The 24,088-nt window shown below is 48.9% G+C and overlaps 1 protein-coding gene across 9 annotated transcripts in view; it reads right to left on the bottom strand.

Moving 5' to 3' along the window:
* Positions 1-5,910: 5,910 nt before the first annotated feature.
* The window catches only part of BTBD16 (BTB domain containing 16), a 56,527-nt gene continuing 38,349 nt past the window's right edge, over positions 5,911-24,088 (bottom strand). For 4 of the 9 annotated variants that reach the window (XM_059881858.1, XM_024985624.2, XM_059881857.1 and 1 more), the window contains exons 12-17: positions 13,632-13,723; positions 12,681-12,763; positions 10,941-11,018; positions 9,702-9,800; positions 7,587-7,775; positions 5,911-6,089 (exon numbers count right to left, since the gene is read on the bottom strand). In XM_059881858.1, the coding sequence (XP_059737841.1) occupies positions 6,021-6,089; positions 7,587-7,775; positions 9,702-9,800; positions 10,941-11,018; positions 12,681-12,763; positions 13,632-13,723 (610 nt within the window). In that variant the 3' untranslated portion in view covers positions 5,911-6,020. 9 annotated transcript variants of the gene reach the window in all.

Here is a 24,088-nt window from a genome sequence, read left to right as displayed (position 1 = left end):
TCTAATTCACTCGCATCCTGATGAGCTCATGGGAAAAGACAGTTCATTTCTTCCCCGGGTCCTCTTTTTCCTGGTCATAGGTACAGCCATTCACTTCCATGCTTCTCCTCTCATGGAATCAGAGGACTCAGTGAATGATTGTAACTGGGAAGGTCTACCAAGAGTACGTGTCTCGACTTTTTCATTTTGCATAATGGGAAACGCCCAGAGGAGGAAATTACTTGACCAATATCGCGGAGCATCCATCTTGACCTAATAAATACTGTGCTGTGCTTAGTCGCTCAGTCGTGTCCGACTCTTTGCAACCGCATGGATTGCAGCCCGCCAGACTCCTCTGTCCATTGGGCTTCTCCAGGCAAGAATACTGGGGTGGGTTGCAGTAAATACTGAATGACTCCAAACATTAAAGAGGAACAGAGATAAATTGTATCAAGCTCCCTCTGTGTTGGGTGCTTTACCAATCACATCAACTTATTTAATACCACAGGTCTTATGGCCCAATTCAGATTAGACTCTGAGGTTCAAGAAGTTAGGTGACTTATCTAAAGCAACACAGCTAGTAAGGGGGCAGAGCTAGGACTCAAACCCTTGTCTTGCTACTTCAGGACCCAAAAGAGTTGCTATGCACAGAGTGAATCCTAGGCTATCTCTGTTGGGGGAAGGTTTGGGGAGGTGAGCCAGATGGTGGGTGACGGGATAAGAACATATAGAGAAGGTCATGGATGTGGCATTTAACATGTTATGTTGACCAACACTCGCGGTCACTGCTTTTGGCATTGTGACTATGGGTTTCTTAAATTCCAGTCTTAGAAGTTCTCACGTGTAAGATCATCTGAAGAATTTTTTGTCTCGATTGCTACTTCCCAGGTCCAGAGATTTTGTGATGTGAACACTGCTGATGTCTGCATGAGCTTCACCCGGGATGTAAAAAGTCCCCTTTGAACCACTTAAGCAAGGAGAACCTGCAAGGTGGGTTTTTAGGTTGCAAATTTCTGCCACTGAAACTCTGGTTCCCACTTTTGAGGCAGACCTCGCCCCCTAGTGGAAAGGGGTGGACTCTGCATCACAATAAATTGTCCACCCATAGAAGTGGAAGTGAAAGTCGCTCAGTCCGGTCTTGACTCTGCACCCCATGGACTATACAACCCATGGAATTCCCCAGGCCAGAATACTGAAGATTCCCTTCTCCAGGGGATCTTCCCAATCCAGGGAAAAACCCAAGTCTCCTGCCCTGCAGGCAGATTCTTTACCAGCTGAGCCACAAGGGAAGGCATAGAATACTGGATGGGGTAGCCTATCCCTTCTCAAGCGGATCTTCCTGACCCAGGAATCGAACCGGGGTCTCCTGCATTGCTGGTGGATTCTGTACCAGCTTAGCTACCATGCTTAACCCATAGGGGAGTGCCTCATTAATGTTCTCTATTTCATATTACAGGAAATTTAGTTTTAAAAATAAAATTGGCCAATGTGGTGAAATAGATTCACAGGTTTGTTGCTGCTGTTGAATTTTTTTCACTGGTGGAGGAAGACAGTTGGGTGTGTGGGGTTCAGTGGGGAACCCTGCTGGGGAACCGACATATTCAGATCAGAGTTGTTTCTGGGTGTGACCCCAGACCTCCTGCATCAAGACCTCCCAGCAGCCCAGGAGTTAAAATGCAGGTTCTTGCCAATGAATAGCCCTGATGGGGTGAGTATTAGGTGTTCAAGAAATACTTCAATGAAACACCTTAAAACTTTTGGGTCTTCCCAGGTGCTGCTAATGGTAAAGAACCTGCCTACCAGTGCAGGAGACGTAAGAGACAAGGGTTCAGTCCTTGGGTTGGGAAGACCCCCTGGAGAGGGGCATGGTAACCCACTGCAGGATTCTTGCCTGGAGAATCCTATGGACAGAGGAGCCTGGTGGGTTATGGTCCATAGGGCCGCAAAGAGTCAGACACGACTGAAGCGACTTAGCACACAGCACTAAACTTTCACCTCTTCTCAGTGGGCTGTGGAGGGAAGTGGAAACAGGTGGGCTCTCTGGCCAGACCTGAGGGGCCTCCCCCAGCTCTGCCAGTCCGAGGAAACTGGGATGCACAAATTTTGAACTTGCTGAGGCTCAGCTGCCATTCTCCCCGAGGTGGAAAATATACCTACCTTACGGGGAGTTGGGAGGATTCAGGCAGGGCGTCGAGTGTAGCATCTTTGTAATTTTATTTATTGGCTGTTCTGGGTCTTCACTGCTGCATAGGCTTTTCTGTAGTTGTGATGTATGAGCTTCTCATTGTGAAAGCTTCTCTTACTGGGCCCGAGGGCTCAGTAGCTGTGGCTCCGGGACTCTAGATTACAGGCTCAGTAGTTCTGACAAGTGCCTAGTTGTTCCGCAGCAACTTCCCAGACCAGGGAACAAACCCGTGTCTCTGCTCTGGCAGGTAAATTATTTACCACTGAGCCACCAGGGAGGCCCAAGTGTAGCTTCTTCAAACCAGAACTGTCACTCTGGGCCTGACCCTCCCCACCCCATATGGAAATGACATCATCCCCTGTCCCTGATGCCCTAGGTCCGTTTTGAGTGTCTCCAACTGTTGTTCCTGGAGGCAAAGGATAAAGCATCAGCCCTTTAGACCCTTCCCCATCCTTTGTGAGGATATCTTTCTCCCACATCCCTGGCTGTTGGAGTCTCACAGTTCAACTAGTCACCCTACAGGGGCCTTTTTGGGAACTGATGTTCTGCAAGTTATTCCCAGTCCTGAGCACTCTGGGAAAACTGACATTGCGTATTCCAAACAGCTGAGCCAGGACAGGGGTTTCCCTCAGCAAGTGGGCAATCGTTCATGTCTCAGCAGCACTTCCTCACAGCGTCTTCCCTCTTGGACATCTGCAGACTTGCTTTTCAGAAGCTTTTAGTTCTTACCTTCCCTGTTACCCCCTGGACCATGGTAAAAATGCCACCAGGCTGCTCTGTCTCCAGACCCAGTGATGTCGATCCCCATCCCCTCGTCTGCCTGGGGGGCTGCTCCAGGGGGAGCTGTTACATGCAGGAGTGGCTGCAGGGCTCACAGCACCTGGAGAGATGGGAGACGGAGGGGCTGCCTTATCCCCCTTTTATAGACAAGGAAGCACCATTCAGAGACAGGAAGTGACAAGCAACTTTTCTGACTTGGCACAATTATTTTGGAGGCAAGGCAAATTTATCGTTGTTTCTTCTCCCAAGGCTGTGCTTCTCTGTGGAAAAAAAAAAAAACAACCCATCCTATTTAAGAACCATCAGGTTCTAAGGAAAAACTCATTGCATAATCCCATTTTGAATGGGAAGAAAACTCTAAGTACATCAAAAATAATTCGGGAAGGTCACCTGCCAAATGTCTGAATGATGGGAGTCCCACTGGATTTTATTCTTTGAATTTTCTCATTTTTTTCAGACAAGCCTATATTATTATACAGAAGTAGCATTTCAGGTATAAAAAGGAAATGATCTTGCTTATTTGAAAATAAACTGCAGCTCCCTATGAAGACTCGGATGACTCTTAAACATAACATTAAACAAAAGGATGCAGGCATGTGAGAGGGCACGCTGCACGATCTGGTTCATTAAATATTCAAACTAAACAGCCGACATAATGAATGTGAGAGTTGGGATGGTGTTTACCTTCGAGGACCAGCAGTGCCTGGGAAAGGGTTCAAGGTGGGGGGGGCACCTGGGGTGCTGATCGTGCTCTGGTTTTGATCAGGTGGCTGGGATGGGGGTGTGTTCACCTGCGGTGATTCATCAACCTACATCATAGCTTTTTAGCATTGGTTTTGAGTTTTTATGATAATTCACCAAGTTCCTATTTGAAAGATGGTATATTTTGACACAAGGAGACTGCCTCACTTGCCTGGCCTTGTCCCAGCCCTGCAGGGGTGGGAGGAATAATTGAAGCCATGTTTTCCAACAGGCTACCCCACTGGGTCACACCTATCAGTTTATCAAAACACTTCATATCAGGGACAGTCCGAAAAGCATAAAGTATTCCAGGGTTTTCAAACAGAATAAATATAATAGAGAGAATAGATTACACAGATGAAGGAAGACCTCTGAAGGCAAACAGAGGAGAATGAGGCAACCTGGAGACCAGCAGGAAATCTTCACTGCCCTGGGGCTGGAGGGATACACAGGTGGTGTCCCCAGAAGCAGAGCAAGGCTATCTGATGGTCCTGAAACCACAGCAGGAGTCTGCCAGGTAGGTACTGGGATGACAGCGTAAGCTGGAGCCATAGACGAGACACAGCTCCTGCTGGAAAATGCTGTCCACAGCCCAGAGGGTGAGAAATCCCCAAGTTTCTCCCAGTCTCCTATTCTCCAAACTCCCAACACCAGTTCCTGTTGGCTGGACCTGGCCAGATGCAAGCGGGGGAACAGGCCTGCAGGACAGACCCATCTCCCAGTTCCTTTGTCCAATTCTTCCACTAGGCCCCTTCTCACACTCCCACCAAGCTCTCTCCCTGCCAGATCACTCTGCCCAGGGCATCACTCCTCTGCTGGGAAGGGGGCTCCTTTAGCCCATCTGCTTCTAAGGTGATCATTAGACTAAGTTTTGTCTACCACCTTGTTGTCCATACAGCATCAGCAATGCTCCATCACGTTCCCAAAGACACCGGATAACACTCTGTGATGGACACACTCTAAAGTGATCCCCTGTATAAGCCTCTCCCCTTGAGTATAGGTACAACATGTGACTCTCTTGTAGCCCAGAGAACATGGTCAAGGTGATGGGTCATCACCAAGATAACCTTAGATTATGCAAGGCTCTGTCTTAGCAGACCACAGTGAGAGAAACTCTCCTGCTGGCCTTGAAGGACAAACAGCCATGCTCTGAAATGTCTCTAGAGAGCCCCATGTGGCAGGGAAGTGCAGGGGGATTCTAGAACCTGGGTGGCTTCTTCCCAATAACCAGTAAGCAGTCAGGCCCTCAGTCATACAGCTTCGAGGAAATGAATCTGCCAGCAACCTCACGAGCTTGCACATGGCTTCTCCCCACTCATGTCTTCAGATGAGAACACAGCCCAGCCACCACTGGATTGTAGACCTGACCCTGAGCAGGTGATGCGGCAAAGCTACCTGGACTATTGAGCCACCACAACTGTATAATAATAAATACACTCTGTTTTACGCCACTAAACTTGTGGTGCTTGACTACACTGAGATAGAAAACTAATCCACAGAGTGGGAAGAGAAACTCTCTTCCCTTGTTTTCTCCAAACCACAGAGTTCCATTTAAAAAGGTGGGACAGTCAGTAAGTCACTCCATACCTTATAATTACTGTCGTCCCTTCCTACCTCTTCGTCTGCCATGGTCAATGGTCAGGTATGTTGTTCTGTGTAGCAGGCAGAGAATGCGTCATGAAAGGGGAATCCCTGCAGCTCCCCACTGGACTATGTTGTTGCTGCTGGTGCTCCCTTCAGAGTGCTCCTGAATGTAATCAAGTTAGAGCTGAACTCAGGGAGCTTTGGGGTCAGTGATGGCAACAGACTCATGGCTCTGGTACTTTCCATCCTCAAACAACACAAATGGGAGTGCTATAGTTTGAACATGTCTCCCCAGAATTCACGTGTTGAATGCTAACCTCCCAAGGTAATCTCATTAGGAAATGGGGCCTTTGGGAGGTGAATAGGTCTGGAGGCAAGGGATTAGTGCTTTCATTAAAAGAGGCCCCAGAGTGCTCCCTACCCCCTCCACCATGTGAGGACATGGGGAGAAGACAGCCATCTACGAATCAGAAAGCAAGTTCTCACCAGACAGCACGTGGAATCTGCAGGCATCTTGACCTTGGACTTCCAGCCTCCAGACTGTGAGTAATCCAGTTCTGTTGTTTATAAGCCCCCCGCCCCCACAGTCTGCGGTGGTTTGTTATAGCAGCCCAACAGACCAAGACAGCGAACAAAAGGGCTAATGCGACCACTGCTAACAAGGAGAGTCAGCTGAGTATTTGAGCAGTCCCTTTCATGTTATTTTATTTCTTCTTATGTGGACCAGTGGAAGAAATTCTTCTGAAAACTGTTATGATAATGAGAAGACAAATGAAAAACTTGCATAGATAGGGATGCCCACAGTCTGGATTTTCAAGGCCTAAAAGATAAAACAAAGCAAATGAAACTTTTAGGATAAATGCAATCACCCTCTAGAAGGGTTGAAAAGAGGAAGGCCTAGCAACTGTGTAAGGTGCTTGCTTCTCAACTCTGGCTGCACACCAAGAATCATGTAGGGAAGGTTTTTAAAACAAACCTGAAAAAATTAAGTCTAACTTGAACACAAGAGAGTGCACCAAACTTAAGGATACATCTTAATGGATTTTCCCAGGTGAGCACTCCTATGTGGTCACCATCCTGATCATAATAAAGACCATTTCAGTTACTTCTGAAATCTCTCTCATATTCCCTCCTGGTCAACATTCCAGCTTCCCCTGCTCCCGCCTCCACAGTTCCGTTCAGTCACTCAGTCGTATCTGACTCTTTGCGACCCCATGGACTGTGGCACGCTAGGCTTCCCTGTCCCTCACCAACTCCCGGAGCTTGCTCAAACTCATGTCTATCGAGTTGGTGATGCCACCCAACCATCTCATCCTCTGTCGTCCCCTTCTCCTCCTGCCTCCCACCTGCACAAGGAAATTGCTATTCTGATTTCTAACATCATAGAGAATAACTTGAGAAGCTTTGAAAAATACTAATACTTGGGCCCCCCCCTACAACCCCCACAGGATATCTGTTCAAGTCTGGGAGGCACTCAGACCTGGGAACTTTGCAAAGGACCAGGTGATTCTGATTGCAGCCAGGACTGGTGTGCACACACACACCTATTCCCTGAAGGGCAGTGAGGGCTTGGATTCACAGCCTCCCAGCACTGCAGACAGGCTCTCCGGCAGGTTCTGGATTACAGTCATCAGGAGCAAAGCCAGGTACTGAATCCACCTGGATGCCAGGGCAGCCCACTGAGGCAGATGACCTCAGTTCTTCTCGGATGAGCAACAGGCAGGTGGGCTGGGCTGTGGATTTCGCTGGAAGTGATAGGTGATGTCCAGGCAAGAGTGGAGGTGCTGGCAGCAAATACCCTCCACCAAACATCCTGCTTCCCCCTAAAAGTACCCTTCCATATTTATAAAAAGAACCTGCGTGCATACGTGCTCAGCCACTTCAGTCATGTCTGACTCTTTTTGACCCTATGGACTGTAGCCCACCAGGCTCCTCTGTCCATGGGGTTCTCCAAGCAAGAATACTGGAGTGGGTTGCTATGCTCTCCTCCAGGGGATCTTCCCGATCCAGGGATTGAACACATGCCTCCTGTATCTCCTGCACTGCAGGATTCTTTACTGCGGAGCCACTAGGGAAGCTGGAGAAAGGACCTGGTGTGACCCAAGTCAAGCAGTCTGGTTTGACTTAAGAGTTTTCAGTATGCCCAGATTTCATTCTAGGAGGTTTCTCTTTAGTGTAATTTGAAGCTGTGATAATCCTTTAAAAACCTAACAAACTTCTCCCGTAGAGCACTGGAGATGTAAAGCCAGTGATCCCAAAAAAGGTGCGGAGAGAAAAAGCAAAAAAAAGAAATCAAAAAGAAAAGACGAGCACGCACGTGGCTTTTGCAGGATGGCTCGGCCAGCCCGAACTTCTGCGTGATCTGGTTCGTCCTGAACTCTTGCCACTTGCCGTCCACCGTGGTCTGGGCTCTGATCTCGTATGTCACCAGGCGCTCGGCTCTTAGGCTGATGGGAGTGTTCTCATAGACCGTGGAGGCACATTCCAAGTCAGTGTGCCTTATTCTCTGCAAGAAGGGGGACCCGCCTTAGGTGGGACTGAAACCAGGGACCCAGAGTCAGCGAAACCTGGTTCCTGGCAAGCCCTCCTGTCTGATGTGTGCAGGGAGCAAGCACTTCCCCATGGCCCCATTTCCCGAGCACACTTGCTGCTGAGTCAGTTGGCATTTGAACCCTCACCGTGAGTAACGGCCGATGGACTGGGGTTTGGACAATTCAGGAAATGCCAGGAAGTCAATCTGTATTGAATTGGAAGGTCTTCACATGGCTTTGCCAGAATTTAGAAACTGACATAGTATTCATATGAGCTCTTCGACTACTGTTAAATAATTCATCTCTTCCATCCAGTAAAATCCATCATGTACGGAAATGCCTGAGTCACTGAAGACCAAGGACTGGCCCAAGGAAGAGAGGTGACCCACTCAAGGACACATAAAGAGGTGTGGCTAAGCTGGAAGAAAACCCAGGTTTCTCATTCATGTATCCATTCATGATCCAAATGTACCACCCCTACCTTCTTGATACTGTGATTGGCAGTGGTAATAGATATGATAGGACCTCCCTGGTGGGCCAGTGGTTAAGAATCTGCCTGCCAATGAAGGGGACAAGGGTTTGATTCCTGGTCTGGGACAATCCCTCATGCCATGGGGCAACTAAGCCCATGTGCCACCACTACTGAAGCCTAGAACCCGTGCTCAGCAACCACAGAAGCCAACGCACTTTGCAAAGAGGAGCCCGCACACTGCAACCAGAGAAAGCTCTCTCACAGCAATGAAGACTCAGTGCAGCTGAGAATAAATAAATTTTAAAGAGATATGGTAGTATTAAAGATACGGTTTCTCAAGGAGCTTAAAGTTTACGAGACTTCTAATCCAATCCCAAGTGGAGCATAAGGATCCACCATCAGAGTTGTCACCATCATCATGGGGCCTGTTCCAAGGTTTTTGCACAATTTAACACATTTAATACTCACAACAACCGAGGGAGGTAGGTTGTATTACCTTCTCTATCTTAAAGTTCTGGAGAGTGGACCTTAGGAGGTTCCTGAGCTCACCAAGATCATGCAGCTCACCAGGCAGTTTGAATTCAGTCTCTACTCTGAAAACCAGCTCTCCTGCCTCTCCTCAAAGTCCAGCAGGAGCTTGGAAGTGAAGGCCTTCACCCTCGTGCCTCCTCCAGGGTCCTGTCCACAGCTCTGCTTTGCCACCCTAAACAAGACCATTCCCTCTGTCTTTACAAGCACTACGCGCTACCTCCACGAAAGAAGGGCCACCTGTAAGGCATCACCCAGCATGTACAAGTTGAAAGCAAGTTGAAAGATTTTCCTGGCAGTCCAGTGGTTAAGACTTCGCCTTCCAATGCAGGGGATAGGGGTTCAATTCCTGGTTGGGGAGCTAAGATCCCACATGCCTCATGGCCAAAAAACCAAAGCAGAAACAATACTGTAACAAATTTAATAAAGACTTTTAAAATGGTCCATATAAAAAATCCTTAAAATAAAAAAAGAAAGAAAATGAATTGAGCCCCAGATGTGGTTTCAGAGGACTAGCATTTAACCCTGGCCTTAGCAGTGGAAGCCATACAAACGTGAAGACATTCAGTTTTGAGATCCTTATCCGTTAAATGGGCTAATAGCAGCAACCTCACCACGTTGTTGCAAAAATCAAATGACGTCAAATCTATCAGCCTGATTAACACCAGGCCTACAACACATTCCAAATGAATTAGCAATTCATGTTTAATCAATTATTATTAATTCAATATGAATTGACTGAATCTCAAAGGCTGTTTCAGAGACATACCTCTCTTAACACCAGGCCTACAACACATTCCAAATGAATTAGCAATTCATGTTTAATCAATTATTCAATATGAATCAACTGAATCTCAAAGGCTGTTTCAGAGACATACCTCTGCTCTGCTGTCCTTCTTACCTGCATATGAAAACTATAGGAGGTAGTGTCATGCTTGATTCCTTTTATCTCAAAGAAGAATCCATATAAAGTAATCACTTTTGAATGTGTTGTATACTCCTAAATGAGGAAAGGTAAGCAACAAAGTGACAGGAAAAAAAAAAAAATCTCCAGTATTCAAAGGGAAGAGGACATAGCAAAACCAATTTTAGATGAGAAAGACTAAAGGGACTGATTTGTGATTTAAAACACGACAACAATTTTAGCCTAGGAAGGAGAAGAAAGGACAAACTGTAGTGATTTTACAAAGCTCTACAGGTTGGCACTCAGGGGCTGTATTTTTCACTCTACATGCCCCTTAGTGGGGAGAAGAAGGAGTTAAGCACGTTCTTGGATGACCCTCAGTCTGCAGACCTTTAAAACAGAGTGTTTTGCTACAATTCAGTGGGCCTAAGAGACCCTCCATGCCCACAGCATTACAGGGTGTCCTGGCCACTGCTGTCTGCAGTCTGTCCACTTGGACAGATCTCTGCAAGCAAGGGGCTGGACCCAGCCCTTCCAGGCTTGACCCAGGGGCAGTATCTGATGATAGATTCAGGACCCCAAACCCCTAAAATATGAACTCTTTTGAGGTCACTTCTTAGTGGCTTTAGTGAAGAGGGAGGGTTGCAGTCATTTCCTGGAGAGCCACGCCTATCCAGGGAGCCCGAGACAGTGCAGCTGCTGGCCCCTTGGGCTCCTCCGGCAGTTGAGCCCCCGGGTGCTCTGCAGCTGAGCTCACGACTCACAGCTGGTTCGAGTCTGGGCTCCAACAAAATAGCTGCCCAGATTAGCCACCTTGGCAACCTTAACCACGGGCTTGGAGTGGAATCTCTTCTTGAGCGGTTGGCAGCTCACCATATTTGTGGTGAAGAGGATGACCAACTCATCCCAGGTTGCCCAGGTCTTTCCTGACTTTAGAACAGAAAGTTCCACATCCCCAGGGAAATGACTCCAATCCTGAAAACTGAGACAGCTGGTCAACCTCATGGGGTGCTGTAGCTGTGTATATCAAGTTACTGAATGGCCTATCCCAGGGCCCTGTCTTGTGAATTTTACCCCTGAGCAGATGGTGAGTGTTCAAGAGCGACACCTACAAGTTCCTTTTCTGCCTTGGCCATCTTGCCACAGGCAATAATTGACCACGGTCATTGTACAAAGGTCTCTAACCAAGCACGAGGTGGGATGGTCCTTCCCCTTGCTCAGCCTGGTGGTCAGTACCTGGTTAAAAAGCAGCCCGAATCTCACCGCCTGGGTGCTTAGGTCTTTCACGTGGGCCATGTCGCCCCCATTCTCCAGCTGAAAGGAAAACACACACCACTTACCAGCAACCTGATTCCCCAACAACATCTTCACTGCATCGATCCCAACATCCCTCACTGTGTTCAAAAGAGTTCTGTCTCTGGAGCCTACATTCACCCATGAATCCAGTCCACAGTACTTACTGAAAACCTGCTAGTCAGGTACCCTGCTCAAGGATTTCCCAGGATGCAAAGATGAGGACACGAAAAATGCCCCAGCATTTTTTTCTTAGCTGAGAAATAAAATGTGTTCATTGGGAGCCCAATCACAAGGCAGAGCATATTCTTGGCTACAAACTCAAAACCAGGTATGGCCCCACGTGGCAGGCTGCACGTGATGACTGGGGTCAGGAGGGAGCACATTTCAGGAGGATGACATTGGTGGTAGAGGGCAAAGGGAAGGAGGTGTGTAGGCCAGAGGATATGAAGAGGGAGGTGGGGGACTCCCTGAGGTGTCCAGCTCCAGCTCCGAGACTGTCCCCCCTCTCTCTGTCACCCCTCTCCTTCTCTGCTCCATCAGAGCACAGTTCTGAGTTACATCCCAGAAGAGCACAGTTCCGCGGAGACCTTATCTGCTGTGCGGGGGCCATTGAGCCCTGTGGTTTGCACATTACAATACGTGTTTGTTGAGCTGAATTGAATTTTAACTAGTGACTCATAAACCTTCAGAACTCAAACACTGCCCCATTTCATCTCTGAAAATGCACGATTGGAAGCACATAAGAAGCACAATAGTTTGCACGGACAATTCACAAAGGGGGAAACACCACATGGAAAAATATTCATATTTACTAGTAATAAAAGGGGTGCCTATTAAAAAATGAGATGCCATTGTTCACTTCACAATTGACACAAGTGATGGAAAAGGAAAATGCTCTGTGTTACTGAGCTCAAAGGAAGGCACCTCATTTATCACTGGGGAAGGAGTAATTTGGTCCCAAGTTTGCTAATATATATCAAGAACAAAAGTGCACACTCCTTTTGGAGCCAGTATTTTTTACTCTTCAAATTATCCTATAAGAAAATAATTCTCAGTCAAAATAAACCATCATGTGCAAATGCATTCACCATACAGTCTATTTATAATAGTTAACAATCAGAAACACCATGACTTCTCTACAACAAAGGAGAAGCCAAGTAGCACTGGCCAGTCACCAAGGGGTAGGGTTAGGGTTAGGTTTTGTAGCACATCCTTTTGGTGAGTTTGCAGCCATTAAAAATGGTGATAAAAGAACATTTCATTACGCATTTCTTTTTTAAGACTGGAAGGTCATATGCAATGAGATGTTAGCAGTAGTTGTTTTGGGTGATGGGTCTGAGGGTATGCATTTGCTTTCTTTCAATTTCTCTGCATTTTGAAAATGTCCAATAATAAGTACATGACATTTGCTTTGGTGAGGGGACTCAGTGTGGAGGGCCATGTGGCCAATGGTCTCTGACTCTTCAGGTCAACAGGGCTGATGCTCTAAACACCTGGGCTCCAAGGCGGGGCCACCTCCCTCCTCCCCTCCAGGCTTGGCTCTGTCCACTTCCCCTGGGGAAGGATCCAGATACTTCCCAACCTCAGAAGCCCAGAGGTTTCAAATGCAAAACACATCCCCAGAAAAAAGCAAAGGCAATAAATTTTGCTAACTGTTTCCTTGTTGAGTTGGCGACTTACCGCGTGGTAGTGGTTGGCTGTAACCCGGACCAGCCAGGATTCAGGGAAGAAGTTTATGTGCCTAAGCTCTTCCAGATCCTTGCCTGGGAAGATGCACAAAGGGAACATTCTTATGGATTTATTCCTCACAGAACTGCAAAAGTCTTGCTTACAGAGGAGAAGAGGAGGAAGTCAGGAGCTGAGAATGGGAGAGCATTCCTATCCCATCCTTAGACATGCGGGACCCAAGTGGGACATTCCAAGGCACTTTCTCCCAAAGTGTCCACAGCCAGCCTCCCCCATGCCCCGCCCACAATCCTGCCCAGGAAGGAAGGTTGAGATCCTATAAACAAGTGTTTTTGGAGTGTCTAGAAGCCATTTGGACAAATCTAGCTGGGCTCCATCAACCATTTGTTGGGTTTAGAGCTACTCATTCAATCTGGATGACTAGAAATGGCTTTGAAAAAGTTCTCCAATGTCCTTTCAGATGCAAAAACCTCACCGAGTGGCCACCTGGGCTGCCCCAAACACACTCCCCAAGAGTGCCCTCTTTTTCCAAGTCACAGCTGCCTTGCCTTGGGCCCAGAGCATAAGGATGAGGAAACTCTAGCCCGGAGCACAGACCCACCGAGCAAGGGAATGACCCAGAGGGGCTGCCGCACTAAGAGGCCAGGCACTTGGTTAGTTGGCAACAACCCAGTCCTGGGTGCCGAGTGCACTTTCACAATCACTGGGTCTCTTCCATCCATCGTCATGTTTCACAGAAACTCTGATTATCCCCGTTTTACAGACAAGGAAACTGAGGCTGGGTGGCTAAATGACTTTCCCCAAATCACACACTTTGGAAGTGATAGAGCCAGATCTCGATCTCGGCTGACTCTTTTGGAAATGGCTGGTGGGCTTCTCTGGGAGTGCTGAGGGGCGGGGCAGCCAACAGCCTCCCCTGGACGCCCTCCCACGGGCAGGACTTACCTTTGGTGATGCTGTGCAGACGCAGGCAAAGGAAGAGCGGGATCAAGTTCTGTCCCACATCACGGTCCAGAAAGGCACAGTTCTTGGGGAAGCTTAGCAGAGGTGCAAAGAGGATAAAAGGCTTTCAGAACCCTCCTTTCTGGAATAGGCTGGGGCTCATGAAAGTCACATCAGGGGCTAAGTGAGTCCACCCACCAGAGGTAGATGGTGCCTGGTTCTCTCTTGGATGGATGGGGAGTGTGGAAGCAGAGGGCAGCTGCCACTGAGGTTTTTACGAGACAAAAGGCTATATATCCCTGTGTGTACCACGTAGTGGGTGCTTGACAAATACTTATTAAGTGATGATGGAACACATGGGACTGTACAGAGGGTTTCAAAATACATTTTCTCACTTGAGTCTCACAAGCTTCTCAAGGGGGCAGACAGGACTAATACCATCGGCTCCATTTTACAGAGGAAAAAACGACGACTCAGCCAGGACTTGAACCTGTAGCTGCTGATTCTTCCTGCACACATGCTGCCCTTTGAGTAACTGGCCAAAGGGCAGCTGAGGCATTTCAAGAGCACTTTCTGGGACTTCCCTGGTGTTTCAGTGGTAAAGCAGCCGCCTGTCAATGCGGGAGACACCAGAGACACGGGTTCTGTCCCTGATTCTGGAGGATCTCACGTGCCATGAAGCAACTAAGCCCATGTGCCACAAATGTCGAGCTGCTCTAGAGCCCAGGAGTCATAACTACTGAAGCCCAAATGCCCTAGATCCCGTGCTCTGCAACGAGAAACCACTTCAGTGAGAAGCCCCCAATTGAAAAGCCCATGCAGCAACAAAGACCCAGCACAGTCAAAACTAAATAAAACTGTTTTTAAAGAAGCACTTTCTGGTAGAATTAAAAGGCAAGGTCAGATGAGTGGGTAACTCATTTTAGCAGCTGGTTCCGGGATCAGCTCTGCAACACTGTTAATACTAAACTCGGTTAATTTCCACACGTGGCTGACGTCAGGGCCGGGCTGAGATCACACTCACCTTGAGAAGACACGTACACACATCCACTCCTGTTTTGAAACAACTTGCTTTGTAAAATAGTCACTTTTGACCAGTGGGGACAACAAGGGATAATTTTCCAAGTCCCTTTGGAAACGTAGCCATTCCCTCAAGTCAGTTCCTGTATGAGACCAGCCAAGGGCACTTTTAGGATATTTTTCCATGAATCAGGAGTGGTGTCCAAATCACACCCTGTCCCAGCCAGACTGAACGCTCCATTGGCTCTGTGTCCTGCCTCTGCTGGGGGTGCCTACTGCCCTGCCTGGGGACCATTTGTTTTCACAAGATCTGAGAATTCCTGGGGCACTCCAACTCCTCTTCATGGCAGTGGTCCCAGGAGAGATCAGGGATGCTGAGGCATCGGGAGAGGGGATGGAGCACAAGGACGAGTGAGCGAATGCAAATTCAATGACTATTTATTAGAATCCACTGGGGACCTGGGCTTCCCCGGTGGTGCTAGTGGTAAAGAACCTGCCCACCAATGCAGGGGACATAAGGGACATAGGGTTCGATCCCTGGGTCAGGAAGATCCCCCGGAGGAGGGCATGGCAACCCACTTCACGGTATTCTTGCCTGGAGAATCCCATGGACAGAGGAACCTGGCAAGCTACAGTCCATAGGGTTGCACAGAGCTGGACACAACTGAAGCAGCTTAGCAAGCAAGCACTGGGGACCTATCTCTGGAGTGGATGAACCAGGCATAAATAAAGGAAGGCTGATACTTCCAGGAGTGCAGGGCTATTGATCCTGGAACCAGCCCTCCATTACCCAGGGCAGTAAGAGCTGGGCTGGTGGGGGCCATGCCAGTACCCCGAGAAACATGGACCTCTTAGCTGGACCAAAAACTCTTGCTTGCCTCCTTTTTCTGATTTGAAGGCCACTTCCTTCTCTGCCTCTCTCTTACCATTTAATGGAAGAAGAAGCTGGGCAGCATTGTGGCAGGTTCAGGCATCAAGGAGGGAAGAAGGGGCTGATGGCACAGCCCCCCAGTCCAGATTCGTGCTCTGAGGAATAAGCCTGTACTCTCGGCAAGGGCTCCCCCAACCCAGAGCAGCCTGGGAGAAGACCAAACCTGCTGGAGCTGCAGGTTAATATGGTCTCAGTCCAGAAGGGAAAGGACCACCTAGAAGACAGATTTCCCCTCAAGCTCAGAAGCCCCCAGGTGACAACTCCACAGATTGTGGGAAGGATGCTGGGAGGGTAAGGAGGGACCCGAGGCTCCCTGCAAGAGGCGCTCAGACCTAACAACCATTAGCCAGGACCTCTACGGACAGACCTCCTCCCCGAGAGGACCCTGGAAGGGTTTTGTTGAGACAGGCCCCTTTGGGTCACAGGAAGTGGGACTGATGGTGGCTGACTTGGCTAGGTCACAAGTCAGCTCATCCATTGCCCAGCCATGCTTGGGGTCCCAGAGCTCAGGCCCTGGAGTCAGACAGACCAGGTTCCAGTGCTGGGGCAGCCAGCCATCAGCCACGGGATCCCGCCTCCCCAGGCTTCCATCCTCTTCTCCGTCGGGAGGGGGGACAATAGTCAATGTACTTCCCTGGGAGAAGCAGAGGTGACAGTTCTTGTGAAGTGCTGGGCACAGCTGCTGGTCCCAGTGGTCCTCCCAATCACCACCATCGTCTCCTCCTCCCAGGAAGAGACCTGGACTGGAGCCGGTCAAATGCAGATCAGGCTTTTGGCGGCACTCATTATCACTTATTGTTCAGTCGCTTGGTCGTGTCTGACTCTTTGGGACCCCACGAACTGCAGCACACCAGGCTTCCCTGTCCTTCCCCATCTCCCGGAGTTTGCTTAAACTCATGTCCACAGAGTCAGTGATGCCATCCAACCATCTCATCCTCTGACGTCCCCTTCTCCTCCTGCCCTCAATCTTTCCTAGCATCAGGGTCTTTTCCAATGAGTCGGCGCTTCGAATCAGGTGGCCAAAGTATTGGAGCTTCAGCTTCAGCATCAGTCCTTCCAGTGAATATTCAGGGTTGATATCTTTTAAGACTGACTGGTTTGATCTCCTTGCTGTCCAAAGCTGCCACCCTCTAACTCAACGGAGCTCCAGGCCACCTCAAAGGAAGTAAACAGTGGCCTCAGCTGCTAATTCTCTATATTCCCCAAACATCTGAGTGGTGTGGTCCAACCCCTTGAATCAATGGGCATAATCTTGCCACTAGAGCCAAGGGGGTGGACCACAGCAGAGCCCGGACTCTGTTGAGACTTCTGGAGACAGCCCGAGCATATCAGTCTAACTCAATTCCGCTGGTCAGGGTGGGGAGAGGGTGGCATCTGGATTTTCTAGGCCAAGGATAAACACACTCATCAGTCTCTTTATGTCACATAAAGTGGGGAAGCTGGCTGTGGAGTTAGAGCCCCTTTGCATGGCTGTTTGGTAGACTCAAAGGCTGGCCTGGCTTCCCCTGGTGCTGTGCTCTGTCTGTACAGACACTTTGGGGTTAGCAAGGGCATGGCAACCCAGTCTAGTATTCTTGCCTGGAGAATTCCATGGACAGAGGAGCCTGGTGGGCTACAGGCCATGGGGTCGAAAGGAGTTGAACATGACTGAGCAACTGAGCAAGCACTGACTAACGTTTCTGAGAAAAGCTTCAGGCTATGGTGTCTGACTTTTAAAGGTCATCGGAAACCCTTGGAGCATGAGCCCCTTAGGGAGGATGGTTCATAGATCCTTGATCCTGAAAGACACACTCAGGTCACCTCTGGGTTCTGCTCACAAGGCACTGGGAACACATCCCTCCTTCTGACCTCCTGAAAGACAGCGCCCAGGAAAAGTCTCCATCACACCAGCGCAGGCTGTCGCTTCAGAGCTGCTGTGAGCCATGACCTTCTCCCTTCCTCCATCCTGTCATCAGAATCATTTACCCTTCAGACTCAGAGCCCCATTAGCCCAGCACTTCAAATTTTAGCCTTTTAAATGCACTCTACAATTCTGACTCATGCTACAGCACGGATGAAACTTGAAGACATTATGCTAAGTGAAATAAGCCAGACACAAAAGGACAGATACTGTGTGACTCCACTTACATGAGGTTCCTGCTGCTCTTTAAATGCTAAGTTGTGTCCGACTCTGCGACCCCATGGACTGCAGCCCACCAGGCTCCTCTGTCCGTGGGATTCTCCAGGCAAGAATACTGGAGTGGGTTGCCATTTCCTTCTCCAGGGAATCTTCTTGGCCCAGGGTTTGAACCCAGGTCTCCTGCTTGGCAAGTGGATTCTTTACCACTGAGTCAACCTGAGAAGCAGATGAGGTTCCTAAACAGTAAAATTCACAGAGACAAAGATAGAACGCTGGTTGCCAGGGGCGGAGGGAGAGAGGAATGGGGATTTACTGCTTTACATGTAGGGAATTTCAGTTTAGGAAGAACAAGTTCAGGAGAAGGATGATGGGAACCGTTGTATGACAGTGAGAACGTATGTAATGCCCCTGAGATATACACATAAAAATGGGTAAAATGGTCATTTTTATGTTCATATGTGCTTTTTACCTCAATAAAGAAATTGGTGTTAAAATTACTTCATCTCTATGAGAAATGTTTGAATATTTTAAAGTGAAGTTTGAAATACATGACGGACTTGGGGGCGATAATACACGACAAGAAAGGGAAAGGGCTTTTTTTCAAAAGGTAACTCGGTGCAGAAGACCCGGACGCCTTGTGAAACCCAAGAAGCAGGAAACGGTCCCCACAGCTGCCGACACCAAAGTGTGGTAAAGAAACACAGTTCTGAATGTCACCAGCACCACCATCACCCACCAAATGCCACTGCCATTCAGGGCGTCCTGCCAAGTGCCGTGCTGGGCCTCTGCTTTGAGTCAGAATGAACCTACGTCAGACTGAGGAGGGAGCATTGTTAACCTCCAGTCAGTAAACAGCAGTAGTGGGACTCAGACTCACGGCTGACACCTTTCAACACACACTTCATTTATGGAATACGTTCGGCTCTGCTTCCTGGACTGTCAACTCTGTGAAGATGGGGATTTTCATCTGTTCTGTTTACTCATATTCACAGCACCCTTTACAGTGTCTGGCTCTCCGCCAGCTTGCAATAATGTTAAGTGAATTAACCGGATGAATGAACTGGTCCTTGCCGACCCACCAGGCTCAGTCCCACCATCCCACCCCTCCGCTTACCCGTAGTTCCTAGGAATGCAGTTCCAGCCCAGGGCATGTGTGTGCACACACGCATATACACATCACACACATGTGCATGCACAGGCCAGGCTATTCTATGCCAATTTTCCTAACTCCTCATGGGGTTCTGTCCGTTGTTGCCATGCTTATTTGTCAGGCCAAGTCCTATTGGTCATTTATCGAGAGCAGTCAATGTCATCTTGATGAGGAAGATGAAGATGGTCCTGACCTTTGCCCAAAGGCAGAACTGAGACTAGAAATATTATCTAATAAGGACTCTAACTGCCCTTTGCAAAGGCCTCCTGCCTTCAGACACATATTCCTTGTGTTCTCCAAAGTCTCCACTCTTATGGTTGAAGAGGACGTTTGGGGTTCACCCAGTTTGGGTAGAAGGGCTTCCCGGGTAGCTTCCCTTCCCACTTCCCAGGCATAGTGGTGAAGAATCTGCCTGGTAATGCAAGAGACGGCAGGTTTGATCCCTGGGCTGGGAAGATCCCCTGCAGTAGAAAATAGCAACCCACTCCAGTATTCTTTCCTGCCTGACAAATCCCATGGACAGAGAAGCCTGGAGGGCTACAGTCCATTGGGGTTGCAAAGAGTCAGACACGACTGAGTGACTGAGCAGGCATGCACAGTTTGGGTGGAAAGCCAAGAAGCCAGGTGAGGGAAGTGCAAAGGTAGTAAGGAGTAGGAATCAATGATATTTAGGCACCTTGAAAAGAAGGAGATTCAATTTCCTGGAAGCCAAGCTAAGGGGGAAGGGAGCCATGTGGTCAGAGTCAGAGAAGAAATCAAACCAAGAAATGCAAAAGTCAGGTCATGAGAAATCCTGACTTGAAATATATGAACCTCCCTGCATAGGGCTCAATGGAGAGACTCTGAGAGAGAACAACGTAACCACCTTCAATTCCATGACTCATGGAATACTTCAAAACGAATGTTCCTGTAAAGAGATCTGAGTTTCACACCGGGATTGCCCGGTTTTATGAACACTGCATGGTTACATCTGCAAACGCCACCCATTAATCACCAGAGATGCATGGCTTCTGCCTGACCTGGCACCCAGAGTTATAGTGCATTTCATTCCAGACGCCTGAGGGCTGGGCCACGAGGGGTGCAGGGCATGGCTGGGTGGCTCTCCTTGGAGGCTACTCTCAAGTGGTGTATGTGAGGAGGTGGTGCTGGGTTTGTAGACCAGGGTGCACACACAGCCAGCACATGCTCTTGTTCTCTCTGCAAAAGACTCAGAAGGAGTCCGTCCAGTGTGCAGGTGGGATCCAGGAAGACTTCCAGGAGGAGTCCCTAAGCTCTGCAAAAACTGGGTCAGATTTGGACAGGACATGAGAAGGAGGAGGAGCTTCCCTGGTGGCTCAGACGGTAAAGAATCTGCCTGCAACGCAGGAGACCTGGGTTGGGAAGATCCCCTGGAGAAGGGACTTGCCTGGCGAAATCTATGGACAGAGGCTACAGTCCGTGGGGTCACAAAGAGTTGGACATGACTGAGCGACTCGCACTTTTACTTTCACTAGGAAGGAGAAGACTTAACTGCAGACGTCAGGGAATCTAATATTTGGGACTGGGTGGAAACTGACCTCATTGACTGCTTTCAATGACCTCCTTCTGGTGAGGTTGCTGGAATCCACCCTTGCAGTGTCTGCAAGGGACCCATTTAGGGCTTAATGAAGCAGCTAAAGACAAGAATAACAGGTCTGTTCATGACTTGCCCTTAACTCTAAGATCTCAAAAGATGTGTCTGAAGATCTAGGCGCCCCAGGTCTACCCAGCTCCACCACCAATTTGCAAAAGTAAGCCCCTACCCTCCCTGGCCATTCATCCCTGAATAGATTTTACAGACATACTATTGAGTAAAAGAAGCCAGACATGAAAAGTCTATGCTCTAAGATTCTATTTATGTAAAATCCAAAAGCAGCCAAGACAATCTCCTAGAAAAAGAAAGCAGGATATTTTTTACCTTGGTGTGGGAGAGGTAGTGACTGAGATAAGACACATTAGGGGGCTGGTCAAGTTCTGTTTCCTGGTCTGGGTACTGGTTATGGGCTTCCCTGGTGGTTCAGACAGTCAAGAATTTGCCTGCAATGGAGGAGACACGGGTTCGATCGTTGGGTTGGGAAGATCCCACGGAGGAGGACATGGCAATCCAGTCCAGTATTCTTGCCTGGAGAATCCCATGGACAGAGGAGCCTGGTGGGCTACAGTTCGTGGGGTTGCAAAAGTGGGAAAGAGTGAGTAACTAAGCAGGTGTGTGCACTTTGCGGAAATTAATTGAGCTGTTCACTTAAGGTCTGTGAACTTTGCTGTATGTTTTATATTTTGATGAAAAATGTACTTTAAAAAAAAGTGGAAAATTTGCCTCTGGCCCTTTTCCCATGGATGAGTCTTTGCAGCTCCCCTGGGCTTCTCAGACTGCTAAGTGGAATGAAAGGATGACTTTTCCTCCATAGACCAATGAAGGCAGCGGGTTTGCTTACATTTTTTGTTTTTCTTACAAGGAAATGTTAAATTTAATTCTGGACAGCCTATTTGTTTTTCTAAATTAACTACTGCCAGGAAAACAGGCTGTGGGTGCTGAGCTGTGTGCCTGTGTGTGTGTGTGTATGTGTGCGCGTGTAAGTGTACACACATGCCTGTGTCCTTTCTATACTGATGAGTTTAGACAAAAATGAAAATAAGCTTGAAGATGTTCTTAAACATGGTGATGAGCAAATAAATCGCCCCTTTAACTTTCCACTGGTGTCCCCAGGAGTGTTAATCGCTCAGTCATGTCCAACTCTTTGTGACCACACGGACTGTAGCCCGCCAGACTCCTCTGTCCATGGAATTCTCCAGGCAAGAACACTGGGGCGGGTAGCCATTCCCTTCTCCAGGGGATTTACGGATCCAGAAATCGAACCTGGGTCTCCTGCACTGCAGGCAGATTCTTTACCCTCTGAGCCCCCTTGGTGCCCCTGGCATAGAGAAAATGTCCAATAAATATGTTGAATGAATGAAAGAAAATAGATGAATAAAACACAAGTGAGTACAAGACTTGGACATATATCTTTATTTGCAGGTACAGTGGTGCCGAAGGAGTTAACTACTTAGATACCTTCCCTCCTAGCTCAAGACATTGCCAAGACAGATGAGCAAAGGAGTGTCTGGTCTGTTTGGCTCAGTTGCTGCTCCAAACTCTCCTTTCTGGACACTGGGCCACTGCTGGCCCAGCTGGAACCCCGAGCTGCAGCTCAGCCTCACTCCTGGCTGGTCTGACACTCAGGCAGCTACTCTCGCTGCTGTCATGCTATGAAAGTCCTGTTGCGGAGGTCCACTCTGACCTCTCTTCTAAACCACTCTGTCATTTAAATAATTTCAACAACAGATGCAACTTTAAAAATGGGGCAAGCCAGCCAACTTCCTTGGTTCTCATTCCCAGGCCTGTGTACTGTCTCCCAAGGTCTGCTCTTCTGCCCCACCTTTCAATGCTCCTGGCGTGTCCCCGTCAGTGGCCATGGAAACTTCCCTGCCTAGCTGTTCCCTCTGTCTTCACTGGACTGTGGAGCTCAGCTCTCCTGGTGACTCAGTTCTGGAGACCATGGCTTCCCACAGGCTCCCTCCTCCACCCCAGGAGTAGAGGTGCCTTCTCGAAGCCTGAGCCCTCAGGCCAGCAGCTCTGAAGCTCAGCCCTGAGGATCCTCAGGCCAACACAGAGCCTGGGCACCATCAGCGCCTGCTCATGTCCTAGGTCGGCATCACCAACCTAGTGAGACATTATTTCTTGCTGAGCCTCATGAAAGCCTTAGAACTCTTCCTAGTCTAGTCCACCAAACAGACCCTACTCATCAATAAAGATGGAAGGACTTCCCTAGCATTCTGGGGGTTAAGACTCTGCTCTTATCCACTACAAGGGGCGCAGGTTCCATCTCTGGTCAGGGAACTAAGTTCCCACATGCCACAGGGTGTGGTCTAAATACATAAATAAACAAACAAAAAAAAGCCACACCTCTTATTTTGAGTTGCAGCAGACATGCTGTTCTCTGAGTCTGGCATCGGCATAGTAAGACCCACTTCTCTGATGAATGTTTGATGGAGAAGGAAATAGCAACCTACTCCAGTATTCTTACCTGGAGTATCCCATGGACGGAGGAGCCTGGTGGGCTAACAGTCCATGGGGTCACAAAGAGTCGGACACGACTGAGCGACTTGACTTCACTTCACTTCATCATTCCCTAAGCTGTTACATGCTCAGCATTGTGCTCCGTAAGCTCGGGCCACAATATAGGATTACAAACCCTCCCTTTCAAGCTGCTTATGATGTGCCCGGGGAGGCAAAATGCATGTGCCCACCAAGCCGTTCATAAGGAACCAGTGGTTGAAGCTCCCACAGGGTCCCCTCCATGGATGGACAGAGAAGAAGGGGCAACGCCAGCTGGCTGGAGTGGGGTGCTGGGGAGAGAGACTGCTCATCCCTTGGCTCAGTTCAATTCAGTCCCTCAGTCGTGTCCGACTCTTTGCAACCCCAGGGACTGCAGCACAGTAGGCCTCCCTGTCCATCACCAACTCCCGGAGTTTACTCAAACTCATGTCCAAACTCATGCCATCCAACCATCTCATCCTCCATCATCCCCTTCTCCTCCTGCCTTCAATCTTTCCCAGCATCAGGGTCTTTTCCATGAGTCAGCTCTTTGCACCAGGTGGCCAAACTATTGGAGTTTCAGTTTCAACATCAGTCCTTCCAATGAACAACACTCAGGACACACATTTGGGAGGTGAAGTCATTGACCAGGGAGACCTGTAGGTGCCACCATGCTGAGCGTGGGTAGTGAGCTGGGATGGTAGGCAAGCCACCCATAGTCCTAAAAATGGGCCATGGGCCTCCAAGTTGGGGGTGAGCCTGGGTGATCACCAGGGGGAAGAGCATCTGAGGTCCAGAACTGTCTCGTCTTTTCTCCCAAGAGGACACCAAACCTGCCGGAGGGAGAGGGAGGGGAAAGGAAGGAGGGATGCAGGGCAGGTGGGCAGGCTGGCAAGACTCTCTCCCACCCTGCAGTCAGAGAATATAGCGCCAGGTAAAGGATACCATCCCGACTGCTCAGGTTGGGCAGGGAGGCCATTTGGAAACACATGAACGGTTTCCAACAAGGAATCCCAGCAGGCTCGGGGCCTTGGAGAAATGCACGACGCAGAGGGCTCAGGTCCGGGATCAAAATGGAATCACTGTGGATTCGGGAGGAATGGAGAAGCTATAACTGTGAGACCTACCCCCAGGCAGGAGGAAGCTT

Source organism: Bos taurus, chromosome 26, assembly GCF_002263795.3.
Source record: "Bos taurus isolate L1 Dominette 01449 registration number 42190680 breed Hereford chromosome 26, ARS-UCD2.0, whole genome shotgun sequence".
NCBI classification, from domain to species: Eukaryota; Metazoa; Chordata; class Mammalia; order Artiodactyla; family Bovidae; genus Bos; species Bos taurus.
The sequence above is the reverse complement of the archived record's forward strand: the minus strand, read 5'-3'. Positions and strand labels throughout refer to the sequence as shown.